The sequence below is a fragment of the Lathamus discolor genome, chromosome 12 (genome assembly GCF_037157495.1).
Source record: "Lathamus discolor isolate bLatDis1 chromosome 12, bLatDis1.hap1, whole genome shotgun sequence".
Taxonomy (NCBI): Eukaryota; Metazoa; Chordata; class Aves; order Psittaciformes; family Psittacidae; genus Lathamus; species Lathamus discolor.
In genome coordinates, this window is record NC_088895.1 from 13107980 (window position 1) to 13124524 (window position 16545).

General features: G+C 53.8%; 1 protein-coding gene across 9 annotated transcripts in view; it reads left to right on the top strand.

Moving 5' to 3' along the window:
* The first annotated feature begins 7001 nt into the window (after window positions 1-7001).
* The window catches only part of CUX2 (cut like homeobox 2), a 64924-nt gene continuing 55380 nt past the window's right edge, over window positions 7002-16545 (top strand). For 8 of the 9 annotated variants that reach the window (XM_065692259.1, XM_065692264.1, XM_065692266.1 and 5 more), the window contains exon 1: window positions 7459-7878. In XM_065692259.1, coding sequence (XP_065548331.1) covers window positions 7792-7878 — 87 coding nt within the window. In that variant the 5' untranslated portion in view covers window positions 7459-7791. Of the gene's footprint in view, window positions 7129-7458; window positions 7879-16545 lie in introns of those variants that run through there. The other variant, XM_065692263.1, reaches the window with a different exon arrangement.

Here is a 16545-nt window from a genome sequence, read left to right on the forward strand (position 1 = left end):
CTCTCCCCATCCCGGGTGCGGAGCCGCATCCTGCATCACCCGGGAGTAGCCATCACGGCAGGACAAGGGTGATGGGTTTAAACTGCACCAGGGGGAGGTAGGATTAGATCTAAGGCAGAAGCTCTTCCCTGTGAGGGTGCTGAGGCGCTGGCACAGGGTGCCCAGAGAAGCTGTGGCTGCCCCATCCCTGGCAGTGCTCAAGGCCAGGTTGGACACAGGGGCTTGGAGCAAGCTGCTCCAGTGGAAGGGGTCCCTGCCCGTGGCAGGGGCTGGAGCTGGGGGAGCTTTAAAGTCCTTTCCCACCCAACCCAGTCTATGACTCTATGGCTCTATGGCCTTGACCTGGCGGCTGGGACACGGGTGCTGCTGGACTCACTGCCCGGAATCATCCCCTCCGCATGCCAAGGAGGCTGGAGGGCTGGAACAGGGCTGGGAACAAAAGAGACGATGAAATCAAATCCCTGGAGCTTCAGGCTCTGCCCAGACACTGCCCTTGTTCCCCCAGAGGACACAAATACCCTGCTTAATCCCTGGCACTCGCCATTTGGATGCACTTCAATACTGCGCTGACACGACCGAGCCAGTAAGGACGGTATTAAAGGGGGGATTTAAGAAGCCAGCGGGGAAATGAGTAGGGAAAAGTGCCCAGAGAGGGGAAAACTCCTGATTCGGGAATGGCCGCCTCATCTGGATGGAGCTGCAGCTGAGGGAAGGGATTTCAGGATGGGGTTTGGGCTCTCTCTGAGCAAAAGAGCAGACAAGAGAGCCAAGGGGCAGGGATGGAGGGAGGACCAAACCTGGGTATAGCCAGGGATGAGGGGGATCAAACTCGGTGCGAATGCTCCCTCCTCCTGCCAAGTTCAGCTGGATTCATCGCCCAGCCAAGCCCAATTACCTTAATTTGTGGCATTAAGGAAAAATCCATAAGCATCAGGGAAGTGAGGTGTAGCAGTTTAATGGGACTGGTTGGCCGTGGAGCCATTGGCACCGCCTGGATGCTACCCATCGCCATCCATGGCTCCATGTCCATGGCTGGACATGGCTGGTGGTGCAGGAGGGAGCTCTGGAGCCATGGAGATATCCCAGATTGGGGTTTCTTTTGGGGGAAGCACCATTTCTGCTTGCCCAGACTGGAACAGGTCAGACTTCGGTCTCTCCCATGCGTTGCCCATGTTGTGGTTGGGGGTACAATGGTGGCTGGGGTCTTTGAGGGGCTGGATGTGCTGAGTGTGGCACAGGAATGCTGGCTGGGAATGGGGTGCAGATGGCTGCCTGTGCTTCTGCTGTGATTTGTAAGACGGTGCATCTGCTCCACTGCTCACTTCTCACTGTCAGACCTAATCCTCCGTGCTGCACAGGCCGGATCCTGACCCCACCGTGAGGATCCTGGTCCAGCCTGGGGATGGAGGTGGCTTCAGTCACATCTTTTCCTTCTCCTGCTGTGGATATAGGGGGATTTAGTGGCACCCAGGAAAAAGTGAGTGCTTTAAATATGTATGTATGTACATATATGCCTATAGAGCCCCATAGTGAACAAAAGAGCTGCTGGGAAGTGGCTGCGGCTTGTGAATGGATGTCAGGGAATAACACACGTATCTGCGCCGTGGCAAAAGCAAGTGTTGTCCTTCTTATCTGTAAAAACAAAAAGGCTGTGTTTTACATGAAAAAGCCTTTCTAATTAACAGGACAGCCCCTCTCGAGCTCGATAAAAAATGGAGTCAAAAGGATTTGATTAACCCCTGCTCTGCTCACGGCGCGTGCTCTGCCTCAGCCACACGCGTGCCTGCGCCCAGCCGAGTCCTGCCCGTGGCCGATAACGGGCTCCATCATCCCATGGAGCCCAGCAGCATCGTGCCTAGGGGTAGCCCCATCGATGGAGGTGATGCGGGGGGTTTCAGGCCCCCAGGGCCACATCAGTGGGTCAGGATGCTCCAGAGCCACGGCTCAATCCGTGCCATTGCAGTTTCCTGATGAATATCTTCTGCTCCAACTGACATTCTTCCCTGTGATCAGATACGTTTGACTAAACTAATACATATGTATACACACCAGTACATTCCCATTCAAACCAATGTAAATTACCTTTGACCAATACATTTTCCTGGGAAATCGATGCATTTTAACACGGGATAATATTTATGAAATTGAATTTTTTATTGAAGCTAATGCAATTCTCTTCTATTTTATGCATTTTTATTAAACTAATGCATTTTAAATTAAACTGTTGTATATTAACTACAACGGCTGTTGGTACTTACCGTGAAATAATATATGTTTGCTGAAATCAATACATATTCCAAACCTAGGAATTTCCCGTTAACAAGGCTATATCAAATATAACAAATGCATGTCGCTACTTAATTTGATGCTTATATACACTGCCTGCTGCATTTGTTTATTGGTAATGATTATTTTTAAAGGGAGAAAGATTATTAAAGGTTGAAGGATGGATTCCTGTGCAGCTGCAGTTTGAAGCTGGTGGTGGTTGCCCTATCCCTGGTGCTCACGCTGAAGGTGGCCATTGGGGTAGCCAGAGCATCCCAGTGCTGAGGGCCGTCCTCTGCCACCGATGGCCTCTGTGTCCTTGGCCACATCCTTACATCTCATTTCCCAACACGTTGGGGCTTGGGGGAATCCTTTCCTTGGGCTCATCACACTCCCCCCACAGCCCCTTTCTGCTGGCTGCATCTTCAGGAGGGCTTTATCCACCTTCCCTTGGAGTCCAGAAGGTTTCCATGTTTAACAGCTTATTCCAGACAGACTTAATTTAGCAGCTTTTCCTGTTTCAGCTCCATTTCCCCTTGGAAGGATGTGTCACTGCAGTAATGGCCAGGAGGGTTTGCCCAGCTCAGGAGCCTGGGGAGGAGCTGCCACCCACTAAACAGGGCTGGGGACCGGCTGGCCTGAGGATGGGCATGAGGGTAAACAATATCCCATCCCTAAATTGGCCTATCTGGGATGTGCCTTGTGCTGTGCACAGGATGTGGCCCCAGGAGGAGGTGGCCATGCTGGCCTCTGGAGCTACGGCATTGACAAGGGAAAAGCCATAAATAGCAGCATTATCCACTGTGAGCGCCGAATGGTGCCATAGTTGAGATAATTCGAGCAAAGCAATAAAAGAGGAAAATTAATTAAAGAGGATGTGCTAATTGTAAGGGGAATATGCCTGGATAGAAGTGGCCGTGGCAGAAAAGCGGCTGGTGGAGGGGCCCGAGCATCCTTCCCGCACATCCTGGGGTACCCGGGGGATAGCGAGGGCTGAGGCCGGGCACAGCTCAGTGCATGTCCCGCGGAAGCGATGGGCGCCAAGGGGAGACGGGAAAGTCCCCCGTGGTGTCTCAGCCCGCACTGCTTTGCCCCCATGATGCCGCCCACGTCCCTTAGTGTGCCCCATAGGGGGTGTGCCCCCCAGCCCTTCCGGTGCCCCCCGGTGAGCCCCCCCCCCGCCGGCCCGGTGGGACGCGCTGCAGCTGCCTCGGAGGCCACCAGGTGGCGCCATTGTAGCGGGCGCTGTGCGCTGGACCCAGTAGGGCGGGGGAGAGGAGCAGGAGGGGAGAGGGGCCGGAGGGAGAGGGCTTGGTACCGGGACAGGGGAGATGCCCTGGAGCGGCATCGCCTGCGGTAACGGGCTTCTGCGCCACCAAACACCTTGAACCACGTGTGAGAAGATGGGAAAGGGACTGAGCGGCCCCATATCCCCCTGCGAGGTTGGCTCTGCTTCCCCAGGCTGGCAGAGCCAGGCAGCGCTGGGATACCCCTGGTCTCTCCCACTGGGAGAGGCAGAGACCCTGCAGCAGAGGCACTGGGCAGGCAGCCTCCTTGTGACAACTGACAGGGGCTGTGCTGTGCTCCTCTGCATGGCATGGGGACAGAGCTCTGAAGCAGTTGTTTGGGTCTTCATGAGGGTCTTCCTGCTGGCGGACGAGCCCCAAGGCCTCACTTGTCCCCACTCGTCCCTTGGTGGGGCTCCTGCTGTCCTCCTGCCTGTCCTGGGGACAAGGCCAAGCAAGCCCACCATCACCATGGGCTCATGGTTCTTGCTGCCAGCATCACCCCTCGACTGCATAATGGTGCCGGATCACCGCACAAAGGGCTTATGTGGATCAAAACCATCGGGAAGATGCGAATAAATTGAATGGGAACGTGCTGAAATCTAACCATTATTTCCTTTTTTAAGTACACAGAAAAGCCCCTTCCATATTTTAATTAAAAGCCTTTCAGAAGAGGAGGCAAGGGGCTGCCGTTTACAACGGGCTATTGTCAGGCACACAAAGCAAACCCTTCTGGAGACAAACTGATTTATTAACCTGCACCTCGCAGCATTCCCTGAGGCAGGGAAGCCGGGGGGGGGGGGGGGGCACACAGTGGGATGGGGTCCCCCTGCTCTCCTGGGATGCCCCAGGGCCAGCGGGATGGTGCCTTAGGGAACAACAGGGGGCCACAGGGGGAGCAGGGATGGAGCGTGCTGCCCTGCAGCTCTGCATCCCTCTGCACAGCACAGGGTGCAGTTCCTCTCCTCTTCCTCATGGCTCCCATTGATCCGTTAATGATTTGGCCAAAGAGAAACATTCCTCCAAAGCCCACAATTTAATTTGCCCACCAAAATGCCCGGTTAGTTTTGTTTCTGATTTATGAGCAGGCTCTTCTGATCCAGAGAGGGGCAGTGATTTACGGGTGTGAGATCAGCTTTGTGGGTGCAGGGGGATGGCCTGGGACCTGTCACTGACAGTGTCCAACAGCAGATGCCTGGAGCATCTTGTCATGAACATCTCAATCCCCGTTATTGGCTTGGAGAGAAAACTGGTACCCAACAGCCAACACCAGCTCTCACCCCAGCAAAGACCGCCCATGCCACCTGAGTTTATTGGCCCATCTATAACCAAACCTCCCCCTGTGCATGGCCCTTAGAGGGATGGAAGCCAATTCCCATGGAGGAATCCTCCCTTTACACAACCTGCTCTCGCCTCTGCCTAATTACAGCCTCATTAAGCCAAATGTGAAGCACCTTCCTGGCACCACCTGCAGCCCCAATCTCATTACAAATCTCAGCACCTCCCACTGCTTTGGGCTCTTTGATTCTTTGGGTTGAGAGAGAATCTATTTATAGGGCTTGGCCTCCCAGAGCCGAGTTGGGCCCTTGGCACGGGTGTACCCAAGCAGGGGTAGTGCAGAGGCATGTGATGGTTGGAGGTCTCAGAGCATCCATGGGGCTTGCTGCTGATGGTAACAAGGCTGCGGTTTCAGCTTGGCATTTGCAGTCTGCACCAGTTCCAAGTGGATGCTTTCGTTGCAGCACCATGAGGAGGATCTTCTGTGGGAGCCCCCCTCTCCAGCCAGCTCTGGAGGTGTGGAAGATGCTGGGCCAGGGCGCCCCAGCTCTAACACAAACGGCCTTGGCTCTTGCAAAGCTTTCCTTTGAACTTTGATTTTCTGTTCGCTTGCTCTTCTGCCTGAGGCAGTTTGCAACGGTGGGATCCCAAACAGCTCCAAGTTTCCCTGAGTGGAAGAGATGAGAAGGAGGAGATCATTTCCTGGCTGTTCATCATATAGCACGGTGCCAAGGTCACTTTGCGTGCCTGCCTTATCCTTTTGGGCTGTTCTCCTGGCCCAGGTGAACTTCAGACAGCAAGAAGGGAATGAGCAGCCCTGTCCCTGTGGTGGCTGGGTGTACCTGCAGAGCAGGGTGCAGTTTGGAGGACGTTCCTTTGGTGCCTTCTGGGCACAAATTGGGCTTTTTGGTGGAATCCCAGGAGTCCTGCACAATGCAGATAACGGCAGCAGGATCATACCTGGGCTGCCAAGTGAGGCCAAGGCACAGGGGCTGCTTCATCCCTGCATCTCCAGTGCAAGATCTGCTGCAAGGAGCAAAGCTCAGAGCTTTGGGGCTGGGATGGTGAAGGACTGAATGAGAGCTGCAGGAGCACTTGCCCTGGGTTTGCTGGTGTCCATGCACACAAGGAGTAGAGGCTGTTGGGATCCTGACTACCTCCCTCTGAGCACCGGGATCTCCAAAGCAGCAAACGGTGACAGGTAAGACAAAGGGGGACCAGTGTGATGGGGCAGGATGGGGTGCTTCAGGATGCCCTCCTCCTCTCTGCAGTTTCAGAGGCAAAGCAGCACCCAGGTTTATGAGCCCAGGGTGATGCTTCATTCCCCATTGTGGGGTGGTTGGGACCCCAGCTCCTCCACACTGGATCTCAGGTAGCAGAGCTGGGATGCGGGCTTGTGTCAGAGCCTGGCAGGAGCCCCAGGCTCTTCCAGGCACAGGGCCATGCACGTGTCTGCACGACAGCTCGAGGTGTGCCCTGCTCCTTAGCAGGAGCATTGAACTGCTGCGTTTGCTTGCTCTGCAAGTACCCACCTGCAAAACGTGCCCAAAGGGGCAGCTCGGCCCTTCTGCACCCAACGGGGACTCCTGGCAATCACAGCACGGCTTTACCTGGGGTTTAATGCTCAGAGCCCTGTGTTTGGATGTTGGTGTGGTTGGTGCAGCAGGATATGGGGAAACTTGGGGCAGAAACCACAAAGTTCGGGGGCTTTTTGGTAGGAAAGCAAAGGGGGCGTTTATTGGACAGGTTTCGTTACTGCCCAAATGCCGGCGTCTGAGCCCTATTGCTCGGTTGAAGTTGGCCGAGCTCTTCAGAGCTCAGTTGCATTAAGTGATTTAAACATCCGCCTCCATCACTCTGAACGTGTGGATTTTCCCGGCCGGGTTTTGCTGTGCTCGTGTTTGCTGTTGCAGCTCCCACCAGGGTCAAAGGTGCTGTGGCTGTGCCCGGTTAGAAACGCAAACCAGCTCAACTTTAACGGGCGGCTTCTGGATGCCGGCTCCCCGCTCCCCGCGGTGCGGATGCTCCCCAACCACCGGCAAACCCCAAGCCACCCATCGCGCCCTTCCCAGCCATAGAGGGGGGGGGGTCCCATGGACCCGACGGGGGCTGCGGGCGGGGCGAGGCGGCGGCGGGGCCGCCCCCGGCGGTGGAGGCGGGCGGGCGGCGCGGTGCGGTCCGGTGCGCTGCGCTCCGCTGCTCTCCGCGCCCGTCCGCGCCGCCGGTCTCCGCCAAGATGGCCGCCGACGTGGGATCGATGTTTCGATACCGGACGCGGTTTGATGTCCGCCGGCTCCAGGTTGGTGGCGGCGGGCGGAGGATGGATGGAGCGGGGCGGGAGGGGGGGGATCCGGGCGGCCGCCCCCATCCCTCCCCTTATCCCCCCCCCCATCGCTCCCGCCCTCCCTCCGCCCGCCCTTCCCCATCGATAGGTATCAGAAATTGATCCCCGCCGCCGCCGCTCTTTGTTCGGCGCCGCCCGGGAGCATGGAGCAGCGCTAGCGGCGATGGAGCCGCGCCGCCCCGGCCCCCGCCCCGCCGCCCCCGAGGTGACAGCGCGGCCGCCGCTCCGCCCCGGCGGGAGGGAGGGAGGGAGGGAGCGGAGGAAGTTGCGCGGGATGAAGTTGCGGGGAGCGCGGCCCCCCGCGCCGCTCCGCCAAGTTTCTCGCGGTCCCCGCCCGCGGAGCGGAGCCGCAGGTGCCCGCGGGCTGCGAAGTGTCCCCGGTGTTGCCCGGCCTCCCCCCGGGAGCGGGCGCGGCGGGGCAGGGGCGCCCCGCTGAGAGGATGGATGCGCGGTAGCCGGGGGATGGCGGAGCGGGGCTGCCCGGAGCCCCGCCGCGCTCCCATTGTTCAGGGCCCCGGGTCCGCGGTGCCGGGGCTCGGTCAGCCCTGAGCGGCAGGGAAAGGCGATCGGGACGAGGCGGCTGTTGGCCGGTCCTGCGGTGCCCGGGACTGGCGATGGATGCGGCGGGAGAGAGATCCTTTGTGGCTCCGGGCAGGTCACGGCTGCCGTATCCCGCCGTGGTGCCCTCGGTGTGTGAAATTACCGGTAAGTCCTTTGTTAAGGTGTGCGAGGGAAGGTTCGCCGGGGGATGCTGGCAGTTTGTGGTCTGAAATAGGCACCGATGTAGCGGGGAGGCGGATAATTAACACAATAGCTCTCCCAACATAATGGGATGAAACCCAACCTGGATCCACTACAAAAGCCGAAACGCTCATTTACGTGGATGTTAAATGGGTTTATCCCTGTCGGATATTACGGAGTTTAAAGCATAGTGCGCTTCGTAGGGGAGTAAACAGATTGAAATGCGATTTACGGGGCTCTGGTACTATATCAACAGTTCCAGCATTTAATGCATTTTGGCTTTTAAGCAGATTGCGTGTGCTATGTCTGCGATACGCGACCCTAAAAGTACTGCGGGTACCACGGCTGGTCGGCTTGCCATGACTGCTCATTGTGGTCGGGAAGGGATCACGGCTCTGAGCGCTTTGGATACAAAAGCATTCCCAGCTAAATCACGCTGATGACTTTTCCTGGGTGTGCAGACCCTTATTTAAAGGCAAATATCGGCAGCCACTTTTCCGTGGGTCCGTTGTGGGGGGAACTTTGCTGGAGGGGGAGGCGGGCAAGGGCGGTGGGTGCTTTGCTTGACTGGATGGCCATGGTTGGGTGCTGGAGATGGAGCCGTAGGGATTGACTTCTGTCCAGCCAGGATCTCGATGGGAAAGGTGACCTTGTGCCAGCTTGGCCTAATGCCCTCTATTAGAAAGGAAAACATAAATAAAAGGAAGCAATCCAGTTATTATCTTTCCAAGAGCTTTTCCCCTGGTTTCTTTCCTCCCTTTTCCTCTTCAATGCATGTGCCTGAGCAGCTCTGCTGGCCTGGGGCTCCCTGGGAATGGCAGAGTTTTGAGCAACCCTGATGAATGGTGGGCATATGTAAAACATGTAGATAATGTGCTACTCGGCAGCACTTTGATCGAAACGGCGTCGAGGCTTTTTACAGCAAATAGTCTTGGAAATGAGAGGAGATAAAATTCCATCAAAGATAATGCCAGACATATTTCATTGGGTTATGAGATTGTTTTATTGTGTACATTACTAATGCAGTATTTTTTTACAGCTTTCTTGTGTATAATAGTCATAGCAGGATTCGGTCCTTTATGGGTTTTTTGTGTTTTAATTTGCTCTTGGTTTATTACGTTCCGGTTGGCACTGTATGGATTACACGCTCCGGATGCCGCTTTAATCTAACCCAAACCGGCAAAAAATGGGAAGAGTTGCGAGCTGCTGATTTGGGATAATAAATACAAGAGCGAGTGAGGGGAGAGGGACTGATTATAGCCATCTTTTATCAATGTCTTCACATCTCATTATGCAGATGAGCTCTGGCTATATGGCTCCAGCGTTTGGTTCGTCGAATAAAATGCTCTCGGTTTGATTTCCTGTAATGCAAATGCTCTCGGCATTCCGGAGCGGAGTTGGGCAGAAACTTCGTCAGGAGCCTTGGAACGCGGTGTGGTTGATGGAGTGGTTTTTGCTGTTCAAAGTTTAGGGAATGGGGGGGGGTTTGAAACCCACCCAACCAACCCCACGACTGTGGATGTGATTAAAATATTATAACCTTATGATATTCTGAAGTGCATAAATTTTACATATCAGCTACAGAGGGAGTTTAGACATCCATTAAATGATATGACAGCTTGACTTATCTAAATGTGCATCATTTAACAATGTGTCAAAATTCTTCTTTATATAGACGACAGCAGTAAATAAGCTATCAGTCCTCTTGGCTGCAGCTTAGTTCCTGGAGCTTGGACTAACAGGCTGAACTGCTTGCTTGTGGTGGGCAGGATAACCTCAGGAGGAGGCAAGGGTGCTTTTGGGGCTATCCATGGGGGGATAGCCTCTGTGAATCCCTGGGTTCTGTGGGTTTTAGGGATCGGATGGAGAGACTGGTGGCACCTTCCAGTTTCCTCCAGCACCCACGACTGTTCATTCCCACCTCTGCAAAGCCAGAGGGTGAGGTGATGCTCATGGTCACTGTGCCCAAGGGGAGGAGGGAGGTGCTGGAGGGGGCTCTGCGTGCCCCCATCTTGGGCATTTCATCTTTCCAAGGGGAAAGCTCAGGGTCTGTGCCATTACAGCCCATGCCTGGGGCCGGCTGAGGAGCGTTGTGGGGTTGTGAATGGTTTGTGCTTCGCAGAGGCTCTGGCTGCTCCTTGTGCGTTGGGGTGGGAGCTGCGGAATCATCCCGTTTACACAGTTAACATGGATATAGGAGCGGTGGCAGTAATGACACCCAGTTCTCCGCAGGTGTCTGTTGTCTGATGGTTGTGTGCTCCTCTTGAGAGGTGCCCAATGACCTGATGGTGCTCCTTATGTGGATTTTCTGCTGTCTTCTATTGCGGCTGCGCTATGTAGCCTGTCTCTTGGCAGGGACACGGGTGACGTTTCTTCACTCAGGAGCCCTGTTTCTTTAGAGATCTAGGGCTATGGCAGCTACAGATGCTTCTCCTTTCCATATACCACCAACGAGGTTCACCTGAACTGACCACCAAAGCGCAGCTGATGTTCCAGCGTGGCTTGTTAAAACCTTGGCCACTGGGGAACTTGTGTCTCTGGATGTCACCATCGCTGACCACACTGTGGTGTCCCCTTCCTCCACACTCCCACTGCAGCTCCCTGCTTGAGACTGGTTGTGGTGCAGCATCCATCCCACATCCCACTGTTCCTCCCCAAACCCTTCATTAGAAGCAATTACTTGGTATTTCTAACATCAAGAAGGAACGGGATGGGGATGGACGCCGTTCCTGCTCCTGCCTGCCGTTGGCTTTGGGTTGTGCACCCTCAGGAAGTCATTCCGTGAGGTTTCTGAGGTCAAATGTATGTTTTTCCCCCTATTATTTTTTCCTGTGTCTGAATAATTGAGACGCTGCCAGACAAGATGAGAGCTGCAGAAAATGAGAGTTTATCTTTAGCTCCGCAGCTCTCGCTTTAGAAACTGGTGACCCCAATTCCAGCCCGAAGAGTGACTTCTTCCCTAATTAATAAATCCATTAATTAATTGTGTGCGTGCTGCAGCCCATTAGAGATGTACACGCTGGCCTCCTGATCCAGTTTAGTGGATTGTCTCTGTGGCCTTGGAGGGGAGGGGGGGAAAAAAGGGGATTGGGATCAAGAGGCAAATAGGGGACAAGGATGGGGATGTGGTTTGATTTTGTGGGACTGGAGGGAAGGGTATCAGCTTGGAGGTGGGAATGGCGACAGTGAGCAGAGTGCGTGTGGTTGCTGTGCCCCATTGTGGAATGGGATTCATGGGGTGGAGGCAGCTGCCTGCTGCCCCTCAGTCAGGCCAGGCCAGCCTCCTGCATCAATGCCCTGCATGGCTTGGTGGCAATGAGGGAGCTGTTTCATTGCGGTCCTCGTGTTCCTCATCACCTCCTGCCGCTCATGGCCATGAGTTTGGCCGGGCTCAGCAGGGCCTTTGTGCTGCAGGTGGAGCTGAATGCTAAAGTGTTTGGTGATCTGAATTATTATTTATGACCAGATTAAGCAAGCAGCACGCTCCCAGCCCCCAGTCCTTTAGGAGGCACTTGCTTAACTAGATAACCTCAGCGGAGCGTGCAGAGCGCGCTATTCATCTCCCTCCATATGTTGGCACAGGAGCTGCTCCTTTCAGTTAATTTTTCTTGCTGTCTGCAGAGACTTCAACTCAAAATGCAGGCAAAATTGTTGTGTGCGCTGGTCCCATGGCTGCTGTCTTCTCTGCTGAATGGCAAGTTAACTGTTGGCAAGAGCAGCATCAACTTTAAACGCAGGATATGGATTTAGGGGCTGGAGCGACCCGTCTGCTCCTCAGTTGTCCCCTCCTGGTTTTGCTGGTTGGAGGCAAGCAGAGTGTTTGGGCTCCCGGAGGTGGCTGTGTGTCCCATGGGATGCAGTGATGCTGCTCCCCTCCTCCCTTGGGTGCTGGTGTAATCATGGTGCTGTGCATTCCCGGCCATGGGAATTCCCGCATCTTGAATTCCAGGGAATATATCCCAAGAACTGCTGACTCAGCATGGCAAACTGCAAATGCAGGACCCTTCTTTGCAGGGCGGGAGGGTGATGTTGAGCTGCAGCATCCTCAGCAGCCTGCCTTGGGATGAAGTTGATTTAGGGTGCAGCAGTGATGGTGTGTGCCCCCCCCACCTTGCCAGACCTTGAGATAGAAACCACCCAGCAGCTCGCTTGCTGTATTAATGGGTAGCACATTCCCTCTCGGATTGGAAAAGGCACATTAGAGGCATCCATCCCTCCAGAAAATAAAAGAGCCTGTGTGAAGTTTCTCAGAACATTTTGTACCATCCTGCTCCTATTACCGAAAGATGTAATTCCCCAACTTGGGAGATAATAAGCAGGTATTGACTTCTGCTGGGGTCATTATCAAGATTTATTCAGTCAATATGGCTTCTTGGGTCAATAAATCTTGAGGTTGATAAAGGAGGAATATATACTTGCAGGCTTTATTAAAAAGTTTTCCCCTTTCGTAACGCTTTCTCGTGTGTGTTGCGTTAGGATCTATGAGACTGAGCTCTCTTTAATTACCTTTGCGTGCAGTTTTTGGTGTCCCTTGCCAGGACAGCAAGACTTGGGAAGCAGGATTCAGCCCGGTGCTGGGTCTGGCTTGCTCGAGATCACTGCCTTGGCTTGGCTTTGGTGATGGAGTCTCTGACTGGGGGGTTGCCATCTGGTGGGGATCCCCCTTATCAGGGGGAGTGGGGTGTGTGGGTGCCTCACCCCATCATCTCAGGGAGGATGGGGCTGAGCACAGTTGCTGTGAGAGGGTTGAAGCTCAAGATCTGTATTCCCAACCCACTGTGAAGTAATGGGATTGTGTCCCCTTCCCCATCGCAGGCTGAGAAGCCTCTGGGATTCAGGATGCAGTGAAACAGCCATGATGCTCTTTTGGTCTGGGGTCTGTCCCAGCACCTGCTTGCTACCTAGGGCAATGGCTTTGTACCTCAGTTTCCCTGCTGCCGGGGTACAAGGGATGGAGCATCTTGGGGCACATCACCTCCAAAAAGGGGTCTGGCAGCTCACGGTGTTTGTGCCTGTTGCCTGGGTGCATGGCTGTGTGTTGTCCATCATCTGCTGCAGCAAAGGGCCCTTGGACGAGTTGTGTGTGCCATTTTGGCTGCCCATGCAGAGGATCTCGGGGGGCACGTCCGCAAAGAGATCCAGGCTGTATCAGCACAATGAAGAACAGCTCTTGAAGCCAGCAAGCCACCAGCTGCAGGGGGTCATCAGCAGAATCCAACCAAAAGGCTTTAGATAGCCTGGAAAGCTCAAGTGCTCGTTATTTACCGCAGTGGTTGTTAATGAACACGGGCACAGCAGCTTCCACTCCTTCCCGGGTCAGATCCAGGTTTGAGGTGGGCAATAACTGCTCACCCTGGGCTTGCAGGCAGGAGCCCCATTGGATGATGGGCTCCTTCAACTCCATCTGTGTATTTAACATGATTTATTGTGGCCGTGCCTGCTGGCGAGCTTTGCCGTATTCCCACAATTGACGGCTTTCCTTTTAAGTTGAAGCTTCCCGATTTCACGCAGCTGAACACCTCCTTCCAAAATGGTTTCGGTGCTGCTTTCCCCCCCCTTTCTCTTAGTACGGCCTTGCTGTGTAATTATTTTTTTGACTACTTAGAACTAGCACTTAATGATTTCCCCAAAGCTGCAACAGGACCCCAGAGGATTGATTTAGCTGCAGTTCAAGCGACTCTGTGAACGCAGGACCGCTCTAATATTAATTGCTTGGTGGGTGCGTGCTGGTTGGTTTCTCCTGCAACATGGGTTTCTGAAGGAGTAAATAACCCATTTGAACCCCGGGTAAATATCCCTCTGGTGGGAGCCGCGCCGTGCGTCAGCTGCTCGGAGCACGCTGCCGTTGCCTTTGGTAACGCTGCCGTGGTTTTACACCGGAGTCAGGACCTCAGGCATCCTTTGTTTTCTTCCGTCGGGATCACATAATAAAGTATTACCTGGTGCTGGCAGCGGGTCTTGTAATGTGTGGTGCAAGCACAGCCGCTCGTTGGCGCCAGGGCCGGTGTGTTATTGCTTAGCCTGGCTGCAGAGGACATTTATTCTTTATTAATCACGCTGATTAATAAAGGGCATGGGGAGAGCTGCCTTCGGCTGCGGCGCTCGGAGCGCTCTGCAAACATTGCTTCATCCCTGGGAGCCGGGTAATCATTACCCCTCCTGTCCCCCTGGTCCCTTGGCTGAGGGAGCAGTGGGCTCTGCTCTGGAGGGGCACGGTTTGGGGAGCGGCGTTGCTAAAAGCCTGCTGTGATGTCCACATGCAGTGCATGGTGGCTGGGATGGAGTGATGGGGAGGATGGTGCCCTCCAAGAGGAAGGCTCTGAAGTCTAAAGACAGTGCCACTCTCCCTGGTTGGGCAGAGCATCGTGTTGGATCCCCTGAGCAGCACCTTTGGGGCCTGAATTCAGTGCCCAAGTTGCTGGTGAAGCTCCTCCACGGTGTCTCTCCTCCCGTGAGCATTTGCTGATGCCGTATTCATTGTACTGGAGCCAGAGCAGGATGCCCTGGTCATGCTGTGCCAGTTCCCACTCTTCCGGCACCTCCAACTCCCCCAACCCCAGCCCCGGCAGAGTTTGGGCTGGCAGGTACCCGGAGCTGGTGGGACCCAGCATCCAGGATGGCAGCAGCCATCCAGGACCATCAGCTTTGCCCACTCCATCCTCTGCTTGGCGCACGCCGCAGAGGTAGCGTCTCCTGCTACTGCACTTTTCCTTCAAATAAAAGCAGCTAATTAACATTATTCTTTAATTATTGCCTTTATCAACAAGGGGTCTGGTTTATACCAGCAGGATAGTCGCTTTCCCTTCCACTACCCAAGCGAATGCTTCAATTCCTGTTGCTTTTGAAATGAATTTGATGTCATCTGCCCATTGTCACTTAATGGGGACACTTGGGTAATGATTGCGCGCTCCAGCCCTGTTAGCAGCACTGCGAGCGTGTAATTTAGCCCCTTAGGCAACAGTACTTTTGAAATCTCTGGATAGTTTTGAACTCTCTGTTCTTAATTAAATATGCAATTTTTCACGGTAACCAGGTTAATTCTTTTGTGTTGTGTTGTAATACTGTTAGGAATTTCCATCGTTCTTATTAAACATTATTCAGGCATTGTGAATTCCATAATTAAAAAAAATGAAAAGAACAAAGCTTGATTCACTTCTTTCTTTTCCCTGGTTAATTTATCAAATGAATTTTGCAAATTTTCCTTTTTCTCCCCAGACGGCGTGCCAAGTGTTTTAAAGGGGAAGGATTTAATTGCTCTGTAGGGATTGGTTGGTTATGAAGGATTTGGCTGTTTGATTAGTAAACCCTATTGGGAATGGTTTAATGCTCCATGATCTTAAAACTTGTCTGATTGTTAGGCTCTCCAAGGATGTTTTCTCTTTTCCTTCTGTACGGCAACAGCTTTGCACAAGTGTGATTATTAGATAGTGAGGAGGGAGTGGAGGGGTCGATGGTTGGTGCTGGGTGAGCCTGGCCTGTCCTGGTAGTGCCGAGGGAGCCTCTGTTGCCCCTGGTGCAATGGTGATGGTGAGACAAACTGGTGGTCCCTGTGTGCATCCCTGTAGGTCACAGGGCTGGATCAGGATGGGACTGGATCCTGTGCTCAGTTTCACTTCTAAGACTTGTTCCCTAATATCTACCTTGTAATATAATGAAATTACACAGAAGATCTGATTTACCAAGAGGCAAAACCCTGCTGTGTTCTCCAGGTCTGAATCAGTCTGGTAACCCACTGGGCAGCATCCTGTAAGGATGCTGAAGTGTGTGGAGAGGTCTTTGCTGCATCCCATAAGGATGCTGAAGTGCATCGGGAAGTCTTGATGTGGGGAGTCCATAGTATCTTGGAGCTGGGTGGGCAAAACCATGCATGAGGAAGGATGCAGGGCTGCAGCCTGCTGGGGGTTTAATCCAGGTACCCCATAGCAGGGGTGCTTATAGAGCCCCAGTCCAGCAGTAAAGTGGGTAATCAACCTGTTCTGACTGGGTTGCTTTTGAAGTGCTTTTCGACTTAATGCAGTGAAAACCCCTCAGTATCTGGTGTTTTCAGCCATGTGCTGCCATTTGAGGTATCGCTGCCAGGTAAAGGATGGTGATGGGCTCACTATTAAATAACTGAAAAGCCCCTGAATGGTGCTGACACCCAGTGGGTTTGGGGGAAGCAGGAGAGGTTTTACTTCCCACTCAACGCATGGAGCATCCCTGGCAGGTGCCGGTAGCTGGGAGACGGCAGTCCAGCCGGGATCGATTGCGGCCAGTCTGCGGGGGCTCCCCAGGGGTTATTTGGGCTTTAAGGAGAGGTCAGAGAGTCATTAAACCCATAAATACATTACAATGTAAGAGAAGAGCCGTCATTACCTTCCAGCTTGGTTCCTGTGATGCCAATTTCCCCCCATTCTGGTTTCATTCTCTTAAGCTGAATGGATCAACCAGCGGTGGCTCAGCCAGGCTGGTGCTACCTGTGACCAGGCAGCTCAGATGGAAACTGTTTGACAGTGGTGGGCAGGAACGGTCAATGCTGGGCTATGGCTATGGCTAAAGCAGGGTTGCAAGCCATTTGCTCTATGTATATTGCTCAATGGCAGTGACACAGGGCTGCCTGGGCTCTGCTGCACCACTGGCATGGGGCTGCTT